Source organism: Parasteatoda tepidariorum, chromosome 7 (genome assembly GCF_043381705.1).
Source record: "Parasteatoda tepidariorum isolate YZ-2023 chromosome 7, CAS_Ptep_4.0, whole genome shotgun sequence".
Classification (NCBI taxonomy): Eukaryota; Metazoa; Arthropoda; class Arachnida; order Araneae; family Theridiidae; genus Parasteatoda; species Parasteatoda tepidariorum.
In genome coordinates this window covers 682,670-699,786 of record NC_092210.1, presented here as the reverse complement: position 1 = coordinate 699,786, position 17,117 = coordinate 682,670, and the positions used below count along the sequence as shown (strand labels likewise).

Genomic DNA, 17,117 nt, shown 5'->3' with positions numbered 1-17,117 from the left:
TTTTTTTTTTTGCGGACTGTACATATTAATGTAGGGATATATTAATGAAAAAAAAGAGTTACCGCGTTTCTGTTCAAATACCCTTGTACTAGAGTTCTAAAATTTCGGAGAGCATGAGGGGGAATTCAAGCTCCCAATCCCAAAAATCACTCAAAAATTTGAATTGGATCGTTAGGAGAAGATGCTTAAAAATAAATTTTTCTTATGGATTTAGCATTAGCCATTGATTAAAATTAAACTATAAACCATGCTATTTTTTAAAAAAAATATTTATGGCATCCACCTGTGTAGTTACCTTAAGCATCAATAGGTGGCCCCACTGAGCATTATGGTAGATTATAACGAGCAGTGGTAATCTCCCTTAAAAATACATCAGTGTAAGCTATACCGGGCAAATATATACTGGACCATGGCACCTTAACCTTAAAAAAGCATCAGTCTACAATATACTGGGTACTAAAAATAAGCTCAATTGTTGAAAAAAACTAAATGTCAATAATACAGGTCAATTGCATATTGGGGAAATTACCTATATTTTAAAGATAATATCAAAAATGAATGCAAGCTTAAAGCTGTACTTAATAAGAATGAAAAGAGCTTATTGTACGTTCTTTAATATATATATATATTAGTACACTTTTAATATTTTAATCAGGTAAATCCAAGCATCAATGTGAATAGCGTGCGATGCCCACTTCTACGAATTGGATTTTTTGATGCTTTCTGAAACCGAGTGTTTATTTTATGGGTTGCTTTTAAACTACGTATTGCTTTTAAAACCGTTTTCTATAAAAACTAAATAGCTTAAAATCAGCAATAACTGAAATAAAGAAAAAGTTATGTCTTAAAAAGGAAATTTAATGAAAAAAAGGTACTTATTCTTCATTATGGTTAAGTGAGAAAAAAAAATCGACACCATATTATTTATGCCAATTATGCTTAATAATCTTGGTAAGAGGTTCTATATTGGTATTAATACGTATAGTAATAGGTGCTGTTTAAATACCAAATATGCTAATGGATCTATCAAGGTACCTAAGTACCAGTGGAAATAGGCTTTTATGTCTTTGAAAAGGATAAATACAGCGGAATCGGATTACCGAGTATGTGTGCCGTCTGACTGGGATGTCACAGATAGAACACCTGCCATTATCTAAAACAAAATAGTTCCATAGAACTCCGTTGCTGTATAAAATTGAACATTATTCTTCATTTATCGAAATTGTATACGAGGCCTGTCTAAAAAGTATCCGACCTTTGGGCAGAAAAAATATTTCGAATACCTGACGAAGTTGGGACCCTAATCCCCTTCAAAGTAGGCCCCTTGTGCTTGTACTCACTTAGCCCATCGATCCTTCCACTGCTGGAAACACCTCTGGAAGTCTTCTTTTGGAATGGTGTTCAGCTCCGTCGTCACGTTCAGCATTATCTCTTCTTTACTCTCAAAACTGGATCCTTTCAGTGGCGTCTTCAATTTTGGATACAACAAGAAGTCGCAAGGAGACTGGTCTGGAGAGTAGACAGGTTGACGAACGGTTGTAATTCCATGTTTGGCTAAGAAAGTGTGGATCAATTGGGATGAATGTGCAGAGGCGTGCTTTTTGTTCCGGCGACAACAACTTGGGTACGAATTTTGCAGCCACTCGGTTCATGTTCAAATCTTCACGCAAAATTGCATGTGCAAAATCTTTACTCACTCCAACCTCTTCTGCAATCTCCCGCTCTGTCAAACGACGATCTGCCATCACCAAATTTCACAACCTCTCAACATTAACTGCACTCTGAGCAGTTTGAGGCCTACCACATAGAACTCCGTTGCTCACTCTCCTCTGATGTGTGGCCATCTTTGAATCGGTTGAACCACTCCTTAATTTGTGTTACACTCATCGCTTCTTCTCCAAACACCTGCTGAATCTTACGAATTGTTGGGCTTTGAGAATCACCAAGCCCAGAATCACCAAGACAGAATTTCATGCAGTATCTTTGCTCAATTCGTTCAGTCATCTTGCGAGAAAACTAAATCCGACGAACACTACGAACAGCACCTTACTTGGCGACCACCAGCCAGCGAGTTGCACAAGCGAACACGGTGAGAAAATTCAGTCATGTGCATTAAGGTTCCTCCTTCCACTGTGCACTACTTTTCGCAGGAAAAATTAAGGTCGAATACTTTTTCGTACTTTCTTGTGAATCCCCCCTGTTCATTATAAACATAACATAACTTAGTGCCCTACCACTGGGCATCCTGGTTGGTAGGGCACTAAGAGTTCGCATTGCTCGATCCCCGCCTGTAGTAAATGGTGACTGATGCACGTTAAATCTGTCGTTCCGTGTTCCCATAACAAATCAATACCTCTGGGGGTACTGATCCAGGAGTTTCCTTGGCTTCTGATTTGGTCCAAAATTACAAGGCTACGGAACATTATAGTCGTAAACCCAAAACTGGGTCGGCTTTTCCACGACGGATATAAAAAAAAAATTTATAACGGTTCCATCGAAACAATTTCCCCATTTCTAAAAACTAAAAAACGTAAATTGGTGATAAATCTCAGGAAGATTTAATTTTAAAAATCAGCACGAATAAAAATTATACTAGAGCTTTGTAGCACGTAACGTGTCACATTAACATTTTACAGGCTTATAAGACTGTTACCAGACTTTTAACAACTCATAGATTTAATATCACATTTCTTATAATGCTCTTAAACTGTGGGAAAAGAGTCTTACGTCAACCTTCATTTATCAAAAGGTACCCCAAGAGTAAATCAATTTAGCCTGCATTATATACTAGTGAGTTGATATTTAATAATTGTAGTAGTAGTTACACCACAATACTCCCCACCAGTATTTTATCAGGGATAGAATTCGATAAACGGATATCACTAGTTGCCGTATTAGCGAAAGACGGGGAGAGCTGTGTTAAGTTCACCGGTGTTTGAGCGCTTGTGGTGAGAGCTGTATAAAGTTCACAGTTGTGTGTGTAGTTTCTCCTGTGTTGCTATTAGCAGTCGAGTGTGTACAGAATCTTTTTGTGTGTAAATGAGACAGAGAAGCAACAGCGCGAGTAGTACGATGACGCAATCACGAGTGGCAAAACAATTGTTCAATGCGGACAATTCATCGAAATGGGCGTTACTATCAGGGAGCTTTTATCATGTCCGGGATACCAATGTAGGGAATGATCTTTTGATTATGTCAACCTTCATATAACAAAATGCACCCCAATATTGAATAGAGTTAGTATGTCTTATATACTAGTGAATTGATGTTTAATAATTGTAACGCCACAAAACAATTATTTTGTGTTGTCTACCTATTCACTTAAACATAAATACTCGATATTTCTTGAGGTTTTTATCATTTAGGGAGCGAATTAAACAACCGGATTCCGAAATTTTAACTCTTACAGACCTTGCAAAAACAGAACTTGCAAAATTACTATATTTTTATTATAATATTTCAAATGCAATTGTCACTGATCTGTGACTTATAAAAATTTAAATGAGAAGAGTGGTACGACTTAGACCTCTTCGACGTAAATAACTGGTCTAATCTCACAAAAGTTATAAAAATATCATTCGCTGATATATTTTGTTTTATGTAACTATTGAGCTTTCGATAAACAGTCTTAAGATAATCATAAAAGTTTTCAAATAACTAAAATTCACGTAAAGTTACTGAAAAAATGTAATGAATTAAAAATATACATTACCGATGTCATCTACTTTTCCTATACCTAAGTATGTTATTGGGCAGCCATCTTTATCATATCCGATTCTGCTAATAGGAATATATTTTTGAATCACCTGGTATAAACACAAATGATGAATTAATATTAATTAACATTATTTTGAAGGATACAAATAGGGTATAAGACAAAGATAAAATACCTGGCATAAACACAAATGAGGAATCAATATTATTTTAGGGGTATGAATTAATCAACATTATTTAAGGGGTACAAATAAGTTATAAGACAAAGACAAAATACCTGGTATAAATAAACCAAGCCACCTTTACTTAACCCTATTTAACTTTTGAAATTCTCTTAGTTTCTTTTATCTTGTATTAGCAATTGAACAATTGCTTTAAGGGAAATATATTTTATTGATCAAAAAAAAAAATTTTAGTGGAATTTTACAAATAAAACAAATTTTTACTCATAGTTGAAGTTGAATCATTGACCAGTACAAATATCACTTTAAAACAGGTGTCATAGAACAAAGCTCACAGAATGATTTCCAAACTTATAATATATATGTAAAATGATGCAGTCGTACCGAGCAGGGAAAAAGACACAGGATTTTAATGAAATCAGATGTATTTTATTTAGATCATTTTCGTATGGGGAAATCTCAGAAATTACTATTGGTGAAATAAATAGATCACGCGATTCCCACAAAGCTTAAAAGAAAAAATATCTTTATTTAAATTTATGCATAGTTGGGCCAAAAATAGATTTAGAAACAGGATGTGGTTTTTTAAAAGTATGATAAAGTGCTTCGATTTGAAGAATTAAGTAGTAATAAATTAGGAGTTGTTTTATAACAAGGAAACTAGCATAAAAAGATTAATAGAAGCTTTTTATGTTACATCCCCCAGTAAATAAGTTTTTAAAATGCAAAAATAAACAATGAAAATAAGATCATTGAATAAAAATTAATAATCATTTCAAATGAAATAACAAGAATGAAAAGAAATTCAGAAATTATAACCAAAATCTATTATTATTTTTGCTTTTCAAACACCTATTACTTTGATAATAAAAAAATATTTTGAAATTATTATCAAAACAAAAGCACAGATAAAAATAAACATTCGTTATATAAATACTATTAAAGAAATTTATACTGTGGATGAAAATAAACACTGAAATACACCTTTTTGTAGTTAATAAATCATTCTAAATTTTTGATGAAACACGCATATTCACTATCATAAAACATTTGCACACGCGAAGCTACCGCTTCAGATGACATTTTTGGTTTTGTACTCTTTCACAAATCATGCACTCTTTCACAATCGAAACAAGTCGATCATAGGCTGGACCTCCATCATGCCTCAATGAGACCGACAGGCAGTAAGCTAGTAGGGACTCCGATTCCGAAACCACCACACAGCACTTTTAGCATTCAGGTAGGCGGGAATCAAATCAGGGCAGCGTAAAAATTCTGTTGAGGCAACTCCGCTGGACACATGAAAGAGGAATGTCCCAAGAATATCTTCTTTTAATTATTTTTGGCATCAGATTCGTTTAGTCAGGAATAAAGAGGATATTTTCCCGAGCATTATCTGTTTCAAGAGCAATGTCAGTTCAGAGCATTCAGACAGCAATGTCAATTCAGCATCAGTTTCGTGATTCAGCCAATTGTATTTATTTTAATTTTTGAATTATATTTTGAAGAAGTATTTTAGCAATTATTATCCTGCGCCCGTTTCAACTGTTCTTATAATCCTGCTCGGCTTGTAAAATGATGCAGTCGGATCGAGCAGGGAAACAGACACGGGATTTTAATGAAATCAGATGTATTTTATTTAGATCATTTTCTTATGGAGGAACAGCGAAGAGTGATGTTTACTCCATCAGCAAACAGTCTTTCTGGTAGGGAAAATCTTGCAAAAAATCCGAAATTGTCTCTATTTAGGGAAAAGGGGGAAATCTCAGAAATTACTATTGGTTAAATAAATAGATCACGCGATTCTCACAAAGCTTAAAAGGAAAAATATCTTTATTTAATTTTATGCATAGTTGGACCAAAAATGGATTTAGAAACAGGATGTGGCTTTTTAAAAGTGTGATAAAGTGCTTCGATTTGAGAATTAAGTAGTAATAAATTAGGAGTTGTTTTGTAACGAAGAAACTAACATAAAAAGATTAATAGAAGCTTTTTATGTTACATATATACATAATAAAATAAAAATTTATATAAAGAGAAATTAAAAATGGGAAAACCAATAGTCGTTATCAAGGAGCATCTATTGGTATAAATTAATGCGATATTTCTGAATAAAGAATAATTATCCTAAGATAAAAATTATTCTTTATATGTGTCGACATCACAAAAAACATTTTGTTGAAAAAGATCATGAAATAAAAGAAAAAAGTAATCAAACTTACCGGCGTGTAGCAAAATGCGGTTTAGGTTTAAAAGTACAATGATTAAACAGTTAGCAAAATTCGCGGAGAGGTAAAATATTGGAAGTTGTGCTCATAGCTTGATTCGAATAAAGTAAAATTAAAAAATATATATTTGCTCGAAGAAGAGGAAAATTTTTTTAAAGTAAAATATTTGTAAAAATGTATTATTCGGAAATTAATTTATTAAAACCCAAAAAAGGAGAAAATGTTATTAAATTCATAATAATAAAAAATAAAAATTGCTTAACGGATTAATTTAATTAGCAGACTAAAAAGGAAAAAATCATTCATTTTCATTCCATCATTAACTTATCGATAACTTATTTAAAAGTCAGAGCCTGTACAAATGGATAGAAAGCCGCTTATAGACTTTATCCTTCATTCATACATCCTTACATAATTTTACAGTATACACATTTCCATCTTTCATAGAGGGACTTGTTTAAAAGTCAGAGCCAGCACATATGGATAGAAAACCGTTTATAGGCTTTATCCTTCATTCATACAACCTTACATAATTTTAAAGTATACACATTCCCATTATTCATAGGGTGACTTATTTAAAAGTCAGAGCCTGCACGTATGGATAGAAAGCCGTTTAAAGACTTTATCCTTCATTCATACATCCTTACATAATTTCAAAAACTACACGTATCACTTGCATTCATTTGGAGTGGTTCTTTATGAACCAGAGCCCATTCCATTTATACAAAAATAATAATTAAAAAAAATAATAATAATAAAAATAAATTTATAAATAAATTAAATATTAAACTGTTTATTATACTTGACAATTTAAATAATTAAATTAATTTTAAGAGGGTACAAATTATTAAGATGTAACTTAAAAAATATTTAACTAATCCAGTATAAAAGGTCATACATCCAAACTATTCCGTCCAGTGGCTTTAGGAACAGTTTATCATAGTTAGTTCCTACCTTTAAAAAAATCAGAGCTCATTCTAAAAGCAGTAAAATTAAATAAAAAATAAAAATTAATGTACCAAGTTTTTTAAGATATTTTTGAAATAGAATTTAAGAAATGAACTAGGAAAATGGCTATTAATTAAATCGTTTTTATATTTATCAGTATCTAATGAAAACTCGTTATAGTTAGAATTATTCCTGTAAAATCTATGAATTTGATTGGTAATAATATTAGGAAAAAACCATTATTGGCTAAGTTAGCATCAATCACCATTAAATCAATGCATTTTTTTATTGGAAAGTTAAAATCATTTCTTTTGTCAAAAAGTTTAAATGTAATATTTTTATCTTCATTAATATTAAGAGTCAAATCTAAAAAATTTGCTGAAGAATTACTATTATTTGTTTTATTAAGAATTAATTCATTTGGATAAATATGTTTGGCTAGAATATCGAAAACGGAAGCTGGAATTAGTGTTCCCTTAGTTATAACAGCAAGACCGGTGCTTCGCTCAGGTGTATCTTGTTAGATCATGTAGGTGGGAAGTTATCTTCCTAATGGTAAAAGAGCCATTATTGTGTTTTAATTTCCAATTCGTCTTATTTTGTAGAAGTGTAAACGTAGTTTTACTAAACTCTAATATAAATGTTAACAGTTCGGCAGTTAGAAAAATGTTCTGTATCTATTTCAACGGGTATTTGTGTATATACCGCGCAATCCAAGTCAATAATTTTCTCAAACTTGCACAGTATAGATCTATTTAATCAAAATGAAAACGTTTATCTTACAATGAGAAAGGAAAATCAGCTCTCGGTAAATTCTTTTCTAGAGAGTTTCTTCTTGGTTTTAGATAGTCAATCTTTGATTTCTTTTAAAATTTGTTACCTACCCTAAATAAAAATGCTATGAAATGCTTCTCTTTTTTTTTTGCTATTAAATGCTTTTTTTTTATTTAAAAAAATGCTAAACGGGAGAGGGTCGATAAAGGGGTCTGGATTAACATTAAGTAGAACATTATACATTGATGTGGGAGGCTCTATTTGAAGTAGAACATTATTAATAGATGCGTGAGACTCAACTTGAAGTAGAACATTATAGATAGATGTGTGAGGCTCTACTTGAAGTAGAACATTATAGATTGATGTGGGAAGCTCCATTTGAAGTAGAACATTATAGATTGATGTGGGAAGCTTTACTTGAAGGAGAGCATTATAGATAGATGTGAGAGGCTCTATTTGAAGTAGAACATTATAGATAGATGTGGGTGGCTCTATTTTAAGTAGAACATTATAGATTGATGTGGGAAACTTCATTTGAAGTAGAACATTATAGATTGATGTGGGAGGCTCTATTTGAAGTAGAACATTATAGATAGATGTGGGATGCTTACTAATGAGTCAGTGTTGGTTTAAAAGTGGTAATTTTGACTCTGAGAACAAAAGATGTCAAAGAAAATTCTGAAACGTTAGATGCCTTAATGAGCAAATATATTTTACAAGCGCCAGAAGTTTTCGCTGAATTATAGGTTTGTTGTTGTTGTAGTTCATTTACATCGAACTAGAGCTGCACAATGGGCTATTGGCGACGTTCTGGGAAGCATCCCTAAGGATGATCCGAAGACATGTCATCACAATTTTGATCCTCTGCTGAGGAGATGGCACCTCCACTTCGGAAGCCAGACGACCTGCAGGCTAAGTCGCACACTTTACGGTAGAACAGTTTACCGAGGACCAATACCGCACACCCTTGGTCCCTACACAGACTGATCCAAGTGGTCACCCACCCACCCACTGAACGCTGCCAGTGATGCTTAACTTCGGTGATCTGCTGGGAACCGTGTCTTAATGATCAGTCCACTGCGGGAATCATTGGATTTAAGAATAGTTAATGAGAAATCAAATTTTGTAAATACGATTCACAACTCAGATACTATTCGACCGCTATAGTTGAAATTTTGGTTTTCCGAAATTTCTCCGGCATGATTTTGAATCTTTTTAACTAAGGTTCTTTTCTTTACTCTCGTGAACTACAGGGATTGGTCAAAATAATGGAAACACTTATACAATTATAGGGAGGGAATCAACGCTTCTAAGCTTAACGCTAATCTAGCTTCAAGTTCAAAAGAATGATCTAATAGAAAGAACATTGTGTACTTCAAGAATTAAAGCTAAGATGCTCCAGCAAAAAATTACTTCGGAATGAGTGTCCGCAGAGAGTTCTAGTCCATCCTCTCTAATGTTCAGGAATCGCTCCTTTGGCTATCACTTGTGCTGGATTGATAAATCGTGATGGTAGTTGACTCGTGACTGCGAATGTGATAGCTATTTGCGTTAGCTCTGTGTCGTAAGACTCCGGATTTTTATAATTCATCATCTTTAAATGTTATGAGATTTTTCCTCTTGAAGGTCTCTACATCACACCCAATAATTCACTCCAACTCAATAAATTTTCAATTATAAATTTGAGTAATTATTACTTGCAAAAAATTTTAAGGCTAAATTTAATAGCTAATTTATACTGCTAGATCAAGAGTAAGTAAATGCAAATGGAAGGATTATTATTTTTAAATTAATGGGAAAGAAACACACGATTTACTCAAAATTTTATTTGCTTCATTGTAGACATGGTAAAAAGGTCAGCATTTTTCGAGCTCTCAAAACACGGTGCTCATCCTCAGAAGGGCGCGTGAAGGATAAAAATAAGAAAAGACATAATGAAAAAATTAGTAGGGTCAAAAAGTAAAAGTGAAAACGTAAGAGAAACCTCGGTAGTCAAGGCCAGCTACAGCGTGTAATTTAAAGGCACATATTGCTTATTTATGTAAGTGTAAACTTATAAAATAATAAGCTATTGCTAGCGCAAAGTTAAAAAAAAGTCAATGTTACACATTCATAAAAAAAATTCAGCTCTTAGAAAGATTTATTCGAATAGGCAAATTTTTAATTCCAGCTTATAAAAAATATTACTGGATTAGGATAAATGATAAGGAAAATGAAAAGCAACAGCTTAAAAAAGCTATCATATCATAATCTTGTTTTTAATTTTCTACCAACAAAATATTGTGAAGAAAACTTGGTATTTTTCTTTGAAATATAACCAAATAATTAGTAACTAATTATTTAAAATATAAATAAGAAACATTTATAATAACTACAGTTACAAATCATTTTATTGTTTTTTAAAAGTAAACTAATAACTTTACCTCTGGGCATTTGAAGTCGACAAGAAGTGTATCAATTTGATTTTCTCTTCTCCATACAATGTGCTGAAACATTATGAAATTAAATTCTCCATAAAACCATTTATTTAATAAGTGACTAAGATCAAGATATTAGACAAATTTACGCTAGCTTCCGCACTCTCCCATACGTAAGATTTTAAGTAATTGCACATGAGCACTCTTAGTGCGCATGCGTCAATTCTGCCAGACTACGAATGTCAAGGAACAAGGTTCGAGTAAGTGGAATGGCGAGTCAAAAATCACAAATTCGAAAGACCACTGGAAGAGGTAGAAAGGTAGGTAGGTATTTTATTTACGTCACACTGGAGCTGCACAATAGGTTATTGGCGACGATCTGGGAAACATCCCTGAGTATGATCCGAAGACTTGCCATCGCAATTTTGATCCTCTGCAGAATGGATGGCACTACTGCTTTGGTAGCCCGACGATCTGCGCTCGATGTCGAGCACTTTGCGGTAGAATAGTTTAAAGAGGACCGATACCTCGCAACCTCAGTACCTAAGCAGACTGATCAAAGTGGTCACCCACCCGCTTACTGACAGCAATCAGAGAGGCTTGACTTCGGTGTTCTTCTTCGAACCGTGTCCTTACGATCAGTCCACTGCGGGAATAGGTAGAAAGACTAAATTGATTCAGAAGGGAAAGTTTTAAGCTCTGAAAAAAAGGGTGTTTTCTTTCTTTTTCGTTCTTCAAATGTTTTTGATTGGATGTAAAATATATGCTTGTATATGCAGTCGAACCTCTATTTAACGAAGTCGCTGAATCCAGATAAAAAGCTACTTATATGGAAAATTCGTTAAATAGAAAATCACCGTTTGAAATACTTAAACAACACAAAAAAGGTTTTAAATTTATAAATTCTGGCCATAATTAAAATAGCAATTGATACATCTTGTAAATTATTATCTACTATGGAATTGTTTCAAATGATTTTAGCATTTAATAATATTAAGATCTGGTGATTTATTCATAATATCTGTATTGCCGGGCAGGTGATCGAGTGGTTAACGTGCCTGACTGCGAAATCAATGGCTGCGGGCTCGAATCCCGCTCTGGGCATGGATGTTTCCCTCTCTCTCTCTGTGTTGTCTTCTGATGTGTGAATGTATCCCACCCTATGAATGGGTATTTGTGGCGTGGGTAATGTTGCCCGCCTCCGTGACTTCGGTTCACAGGTGCCCACTTGGGTATCGATAAATGAGCAACACTTACGGCAAGGCGAAGAACGAAAGTTCAGTGCCTGCCGTTATTTCTGTATTCATCTTCTTCCTCACAATTTGTTGTTTTTATTTTTCACACTTTCCTACATATCGGACTCAATTAATGTTTCTGCGGTTACAGCTTCAGAATCAATAAAAAGAAAATAATTAATCAGTGCATCAACGTTAATTTTTTGGTTCTGTCTTAGCTGTACCCATATTTTTTTTTAAGTTCTTTTAAAAGAATATCCTCCTCGCCCTCCGCTCTTTCCAAATTATCCGCGCTGACTTAGAATCCAGCTTTAGCAAAACTGTTAAGAATACTACAATCAGTAACATCATAGTTCCATGCTTTAGAAATTTCTGTTATCCTCTCTCGTAAATTGATTTTTGGCATGGATTCCTGTATAAAATGCAAACAAAAAGGGAAAAGGGATTTCACTGCCTCTTCTGAAAGTTAAGTGACTGTGAAATCAATTCAAGGTCATTTCCCCTATAAAATGCGTTAACAAGTTTGAAATGTTCTGAAGTATTTTGGGAAATAGGGAATGTGGATCTCAAAGAAAATTCACTTCGCTTTATGGAAGTTATTTTACGAGGAAATTTCTAAAATGTTCATGGTTCCCCGAAAAAAATCGCAAAACAGAGAAATTGGTAAAATGGAAGTTCGTTAAATAGAAGTCCGACTGTATAAGACAAATCCAGATGAGATTTATATATATATATATATATATATATATATATATATATATATATATATATATATATATATATATATATATATATATATATATATATATATATATATATATATATATATATATATATATATATATATATATATATATATATATATATATATATATATATATATATATATATATATATATATATATATATATATATATATATATATATATATATATATATATATATATATATATATATATATATATATATATATATATATATATATATATATATATATATATATATATATATATATATATATATATATATATATATATATATATATATATATATATATATATATATATATATATATATATATATATATATATATATATATATATATATATATATATATATATATATATATATATATATATATATATATATATATATATATATATATATATATATATATATATATATATATATATATATATATATATATATATATATATATATATATATATATATATATATATATATATATATATATATATATATATATATATATATATATATATATATATATATATATATATATATATATATATATATATATATATATATATATATATATATATATATATATATATATATATATATATATATATATATATATATATATATATATATATATATATATATATATATATATATATATATATATATATATATATATATATATATATATATATATATATATATATATATATATATATATATATATATATATATATATATATATATATATATATATATATATATATATATATATATATATATATATATATATATATATATATATATATATATATATATATATATATATATATATATATATATATATATATATATATATATATATATATATATATATATATATATATATATATATATATATATATATATATATATATATATATATATATATATATATATATATATATATATATATATATATATATATATATATATATATATATATATATATATATATATATATATATATATATATATATATATATATATATATATATATATATATATATATATATATATATATATATATATATATATATATATATATATATATATATATATATATATATATATATATATATATATATATATATATATATATATATATATATATATATATATATATATATATATATATATATATATATATATATATATATATATATATATATATATATATATATATATATATATATATATATATATATATATATATATATATATATATATATATATATATATATATATATATATATATATATATATATATATATATATATATATATATATATATATATATATATATATATATATATATATATATATATATATATATATATATATATATATATATATATATATATATATATATATATATATATATATATATATATATATATATATATATATATATATATATATATATATATATATATATATATATATATATATATATATATATATATATATATATATATATATATATATATATATATATATATATATATATATATATATATATATATATATATATATATATATATATATATATATATATATATATATATATATATATATATATATATATATATATATATATATATATATATATATATATATATATATATATATATANTATAGTTTTGTACCAATTATATTATTCATTGGCATGTTTTTAGCCTTGAAGTCCCAAAATAGAATTTCTACCCTTATCCTTTACTAACGATATTTTATGAAAACGAATGAAGTTTTAATGCTTTTATTAATACAAAAGTATTTAATTTTTGTAGTACATCCCCCAAAAAAAAATTTTTTTGGTAAGCCAAAACAAAATAATAAAATTTAGAATACTATGAATTTATAAAATTTACATTGATATGACTGTCCTCTTTTTTACAAATAACTTTTTTTCAACATGTGAAAAAAAATTATTTTACAGTAACAACAATAAAAACCTAATAATAAAATTTATCTGTTTAGTGAACTAAACAGAAAGAAAATTGAAACATAAATTTATAACTTTTCTATTAAACTTTTCAAAAATTTTTCCACACAAAAATATACAAAATTTTTATGCAAAATGACTTGGACAACAAGTGTCATTTAATCAGAATTTAAGATTCTGTATGGTTAATGGGGTTATTTACTAGATGAAATTCTGTATTCCCCGTTAAAATGGAGGAAAACAGAATTTCATGAAGCATTGTGAAATTGAGAGATCCAGACTGGATAAAACAAAAATAGTTCATAATTTTTTTTTTTATTTTTTTTTTTTCCACTGTGTTGAGAAAAAAAAATTCAAGTTTCCTCGCCAAACATCTCCACACGCGATTCGGATCTCTCAAAAATATAGGGATTACTTCTTCCTTTGAAGAAAATAAAAACATTTATTTTGGACATTATTCATGATTTAATTTTAACATTTGTAGTTTGTGATTTTTCCTAAGTTTTGATACATGTAGTATTTCGAAATTTTGCTTACTTACTTTTTTATTTTTTTTTTATTTTGTGATCAGATTCTTGGTTATTCTTCCTTTTTCCTATTTTTTCTTTTCTCTTTGTTACCCTTCACCTTTTTTTTTTTTTCCGATGTTTACTTTTNACTTTTGTCGAAACATCAAACCTTTTATTTTTTCGATGTTTACTTTTACTGAAACATTCTCAACTTTTTTATTTTTTCGATGTTTACTTTTACTGAAACATCCTCAACTTTTTTTTATTTTTTCGATGTTTACTTTTACTGAAACATCAAACTTTTTTTTTTCCACAATTTTTAACCTTAACATTTTGAGAAGTTTGCTGTCTAATGTGCAAAGATAAGTTGTCATTGTTTGAATTAGCAGAGGTGATCAATCTCTTACCAAATTAAGTAACAACTGGCCCGACACAATCAATAAACAAACAAAAATCTTTGCAAGTCTACAACCCTACTAAAGCATATGGTAAATCAGTATCAAGTATAAAAACTTAACTGAGTTAAAAATTTCGCCTATCGTAATAAGGGAAACTCGCAAATTTTGTTAAGTGTTAACTGCCCTTTTGTTTGGGTAACATTTTAAGTTTTCACATTTTTTTTCATAGAAATATTTAGTTTTAAACAAGTCCGAAAAAGCAAAATTTTTACAAATTTCCTTTAAGTTTTTTTTTTTTTTTCGATTTAATCGTGATAAATCATTAAGAAACAAAAGTTTTAAAAAAAAATAACTTAATTTTGTTTGCTATTACTAATTTAATTGACGTTTGAACCGCATTTGTTTCCTTCAAAAACATTTTAAATGCTCTATAAAAACATATCATATTTAAAAAAAAAGCAATATAAACACAAGAAATGCAATCTAACTCTTAAAAACATTCTATTCAATTATTCATAATAAAAAGTTTTCTCATTACTCATATCTAATTTCAATAAAAAATGAACACCCTACTCTCCAACGTCGACCTTCATCAATTTCGTTGAAGAAAAAAAAATATATCATAATTTAAAAATAAAACGAATATAAATATAAGAAATGCAATCCAACATTAATAATTTACTCAATTATTCAGAATAAAAAAAAAAAATTATCACTAAAATATGTAATCATAACAGTATCACAAATTTTGAGAAAGAAGAAAAAAAATAATTTATATATCACTTTTTCTTCTTCCATATTTGGCGAAGAGAAAAAAAAATCAATCGCGCTCTTTCTTTTTCTTATTAATCAGTAAAAATCAAAGAACTAAATGTTTTAGAAAAAAATACTTAAAGGATACAAAGCTGGATAAAGTTCGAATTAATCCAAAACATATCTTAAAAGCCACAACATCAATTTAAAGTTGATAGGAAAGAATTATACATTTTTTTTTTTCTTTTCGTGAAAATGATTCATAAATTCACCGAGAGAGAAGGAGAAATTGAAGCTTATTTTTCTTTGAGTTCTGAGTAGGAGGGAGGGAGGGAATGCCGAACATCTAAGTAGACCATCGTAAACCATTCCGGGGTGAGAAAACACTTCATCGACGATTAATCCAGAGTAACACTGGCATAACTAAACTTTCCGTAGGTCACTTGTAAAGGGATGGGATTTCTAATCGAAAACATTTTTATCTCTATCAGGAATCCAATGAAGTAAGTTTTTCTCTTCAATTCAAAGGGGTGAAAAACTCATCCAAGATTTTTGACGAAGGGATGAGGAATCCTTCTCGACGAGGTAGCGGTCACTTTAGGCCTATATCCCAAGAGATAGTATTGCACAAAAATTTTCTTTCAAGGGGTTTCCTGCACAAAGCAAAAGTCCTGCAGGCTTGAAATATTCGGTGTAACCACACCGTTATTTTTTAGTAAATTAGTAGTGAGAGCAGCATGATTAACGAGTCCAGTTTCGGCATAATCTTTTATTTTACTAAACGATGGTGAAATAGCATTTTCATCCCTCTCCAGACGGAGAGGGAGAGACAGAGTTACCGTCAGATCTGACGAAGTTTAGTTGGTAAACATTATACACCAAAAAGTCACGCAAAAACATTGCTCCTGCATTTTATAGGATGATTAAAAGTTGTTAAGAGGCTAGTCATATTGCCTTTTTCTGTATTCTTGCGCCTCATCAATTTATTTATTACTCATAGCAAATCGTTTAATCTTTCCTTATATGGAAGTGAAAAATCTTAAAATAACTTCTCTTTTGAAGTATAAATCTAATTATTATTCATTGGCATGTTTTTAGCCTTGAAGTCCCAAAATAGAATTTCTACCCTTATCCTTTACTAAAGATATTTAATGAAAAGGAATGAAGTTTTAATGCTTTTATTAATACAAAAGTATTTAATTTTTGTATTACA

General features: G+C 29.0%; 1 protein-coding gene across 1 annotated transcript in view; it reads right to left on the bottom strand.

Moving 5' to 3' along the window:
• LOC107448958 (SEC14-like protein 2) overlaps window positions 1-17,117 on the bottom strand; it is a gene marked incomplete in the record, with an annotated part of 60,205 nt that overhangs the window by 23,051 nt on the left and 20,037 nt on the right. The window contains 2 exon segments of the mRNA XM_071182995.1: window positions 3,713-3,806; window positions 10,270-10,332. Of these exon segments, the coding sequence (XP_071039096.1) occupies window positions 3,713-3,806; window positions 10,270-10,332 (157 nt within the window).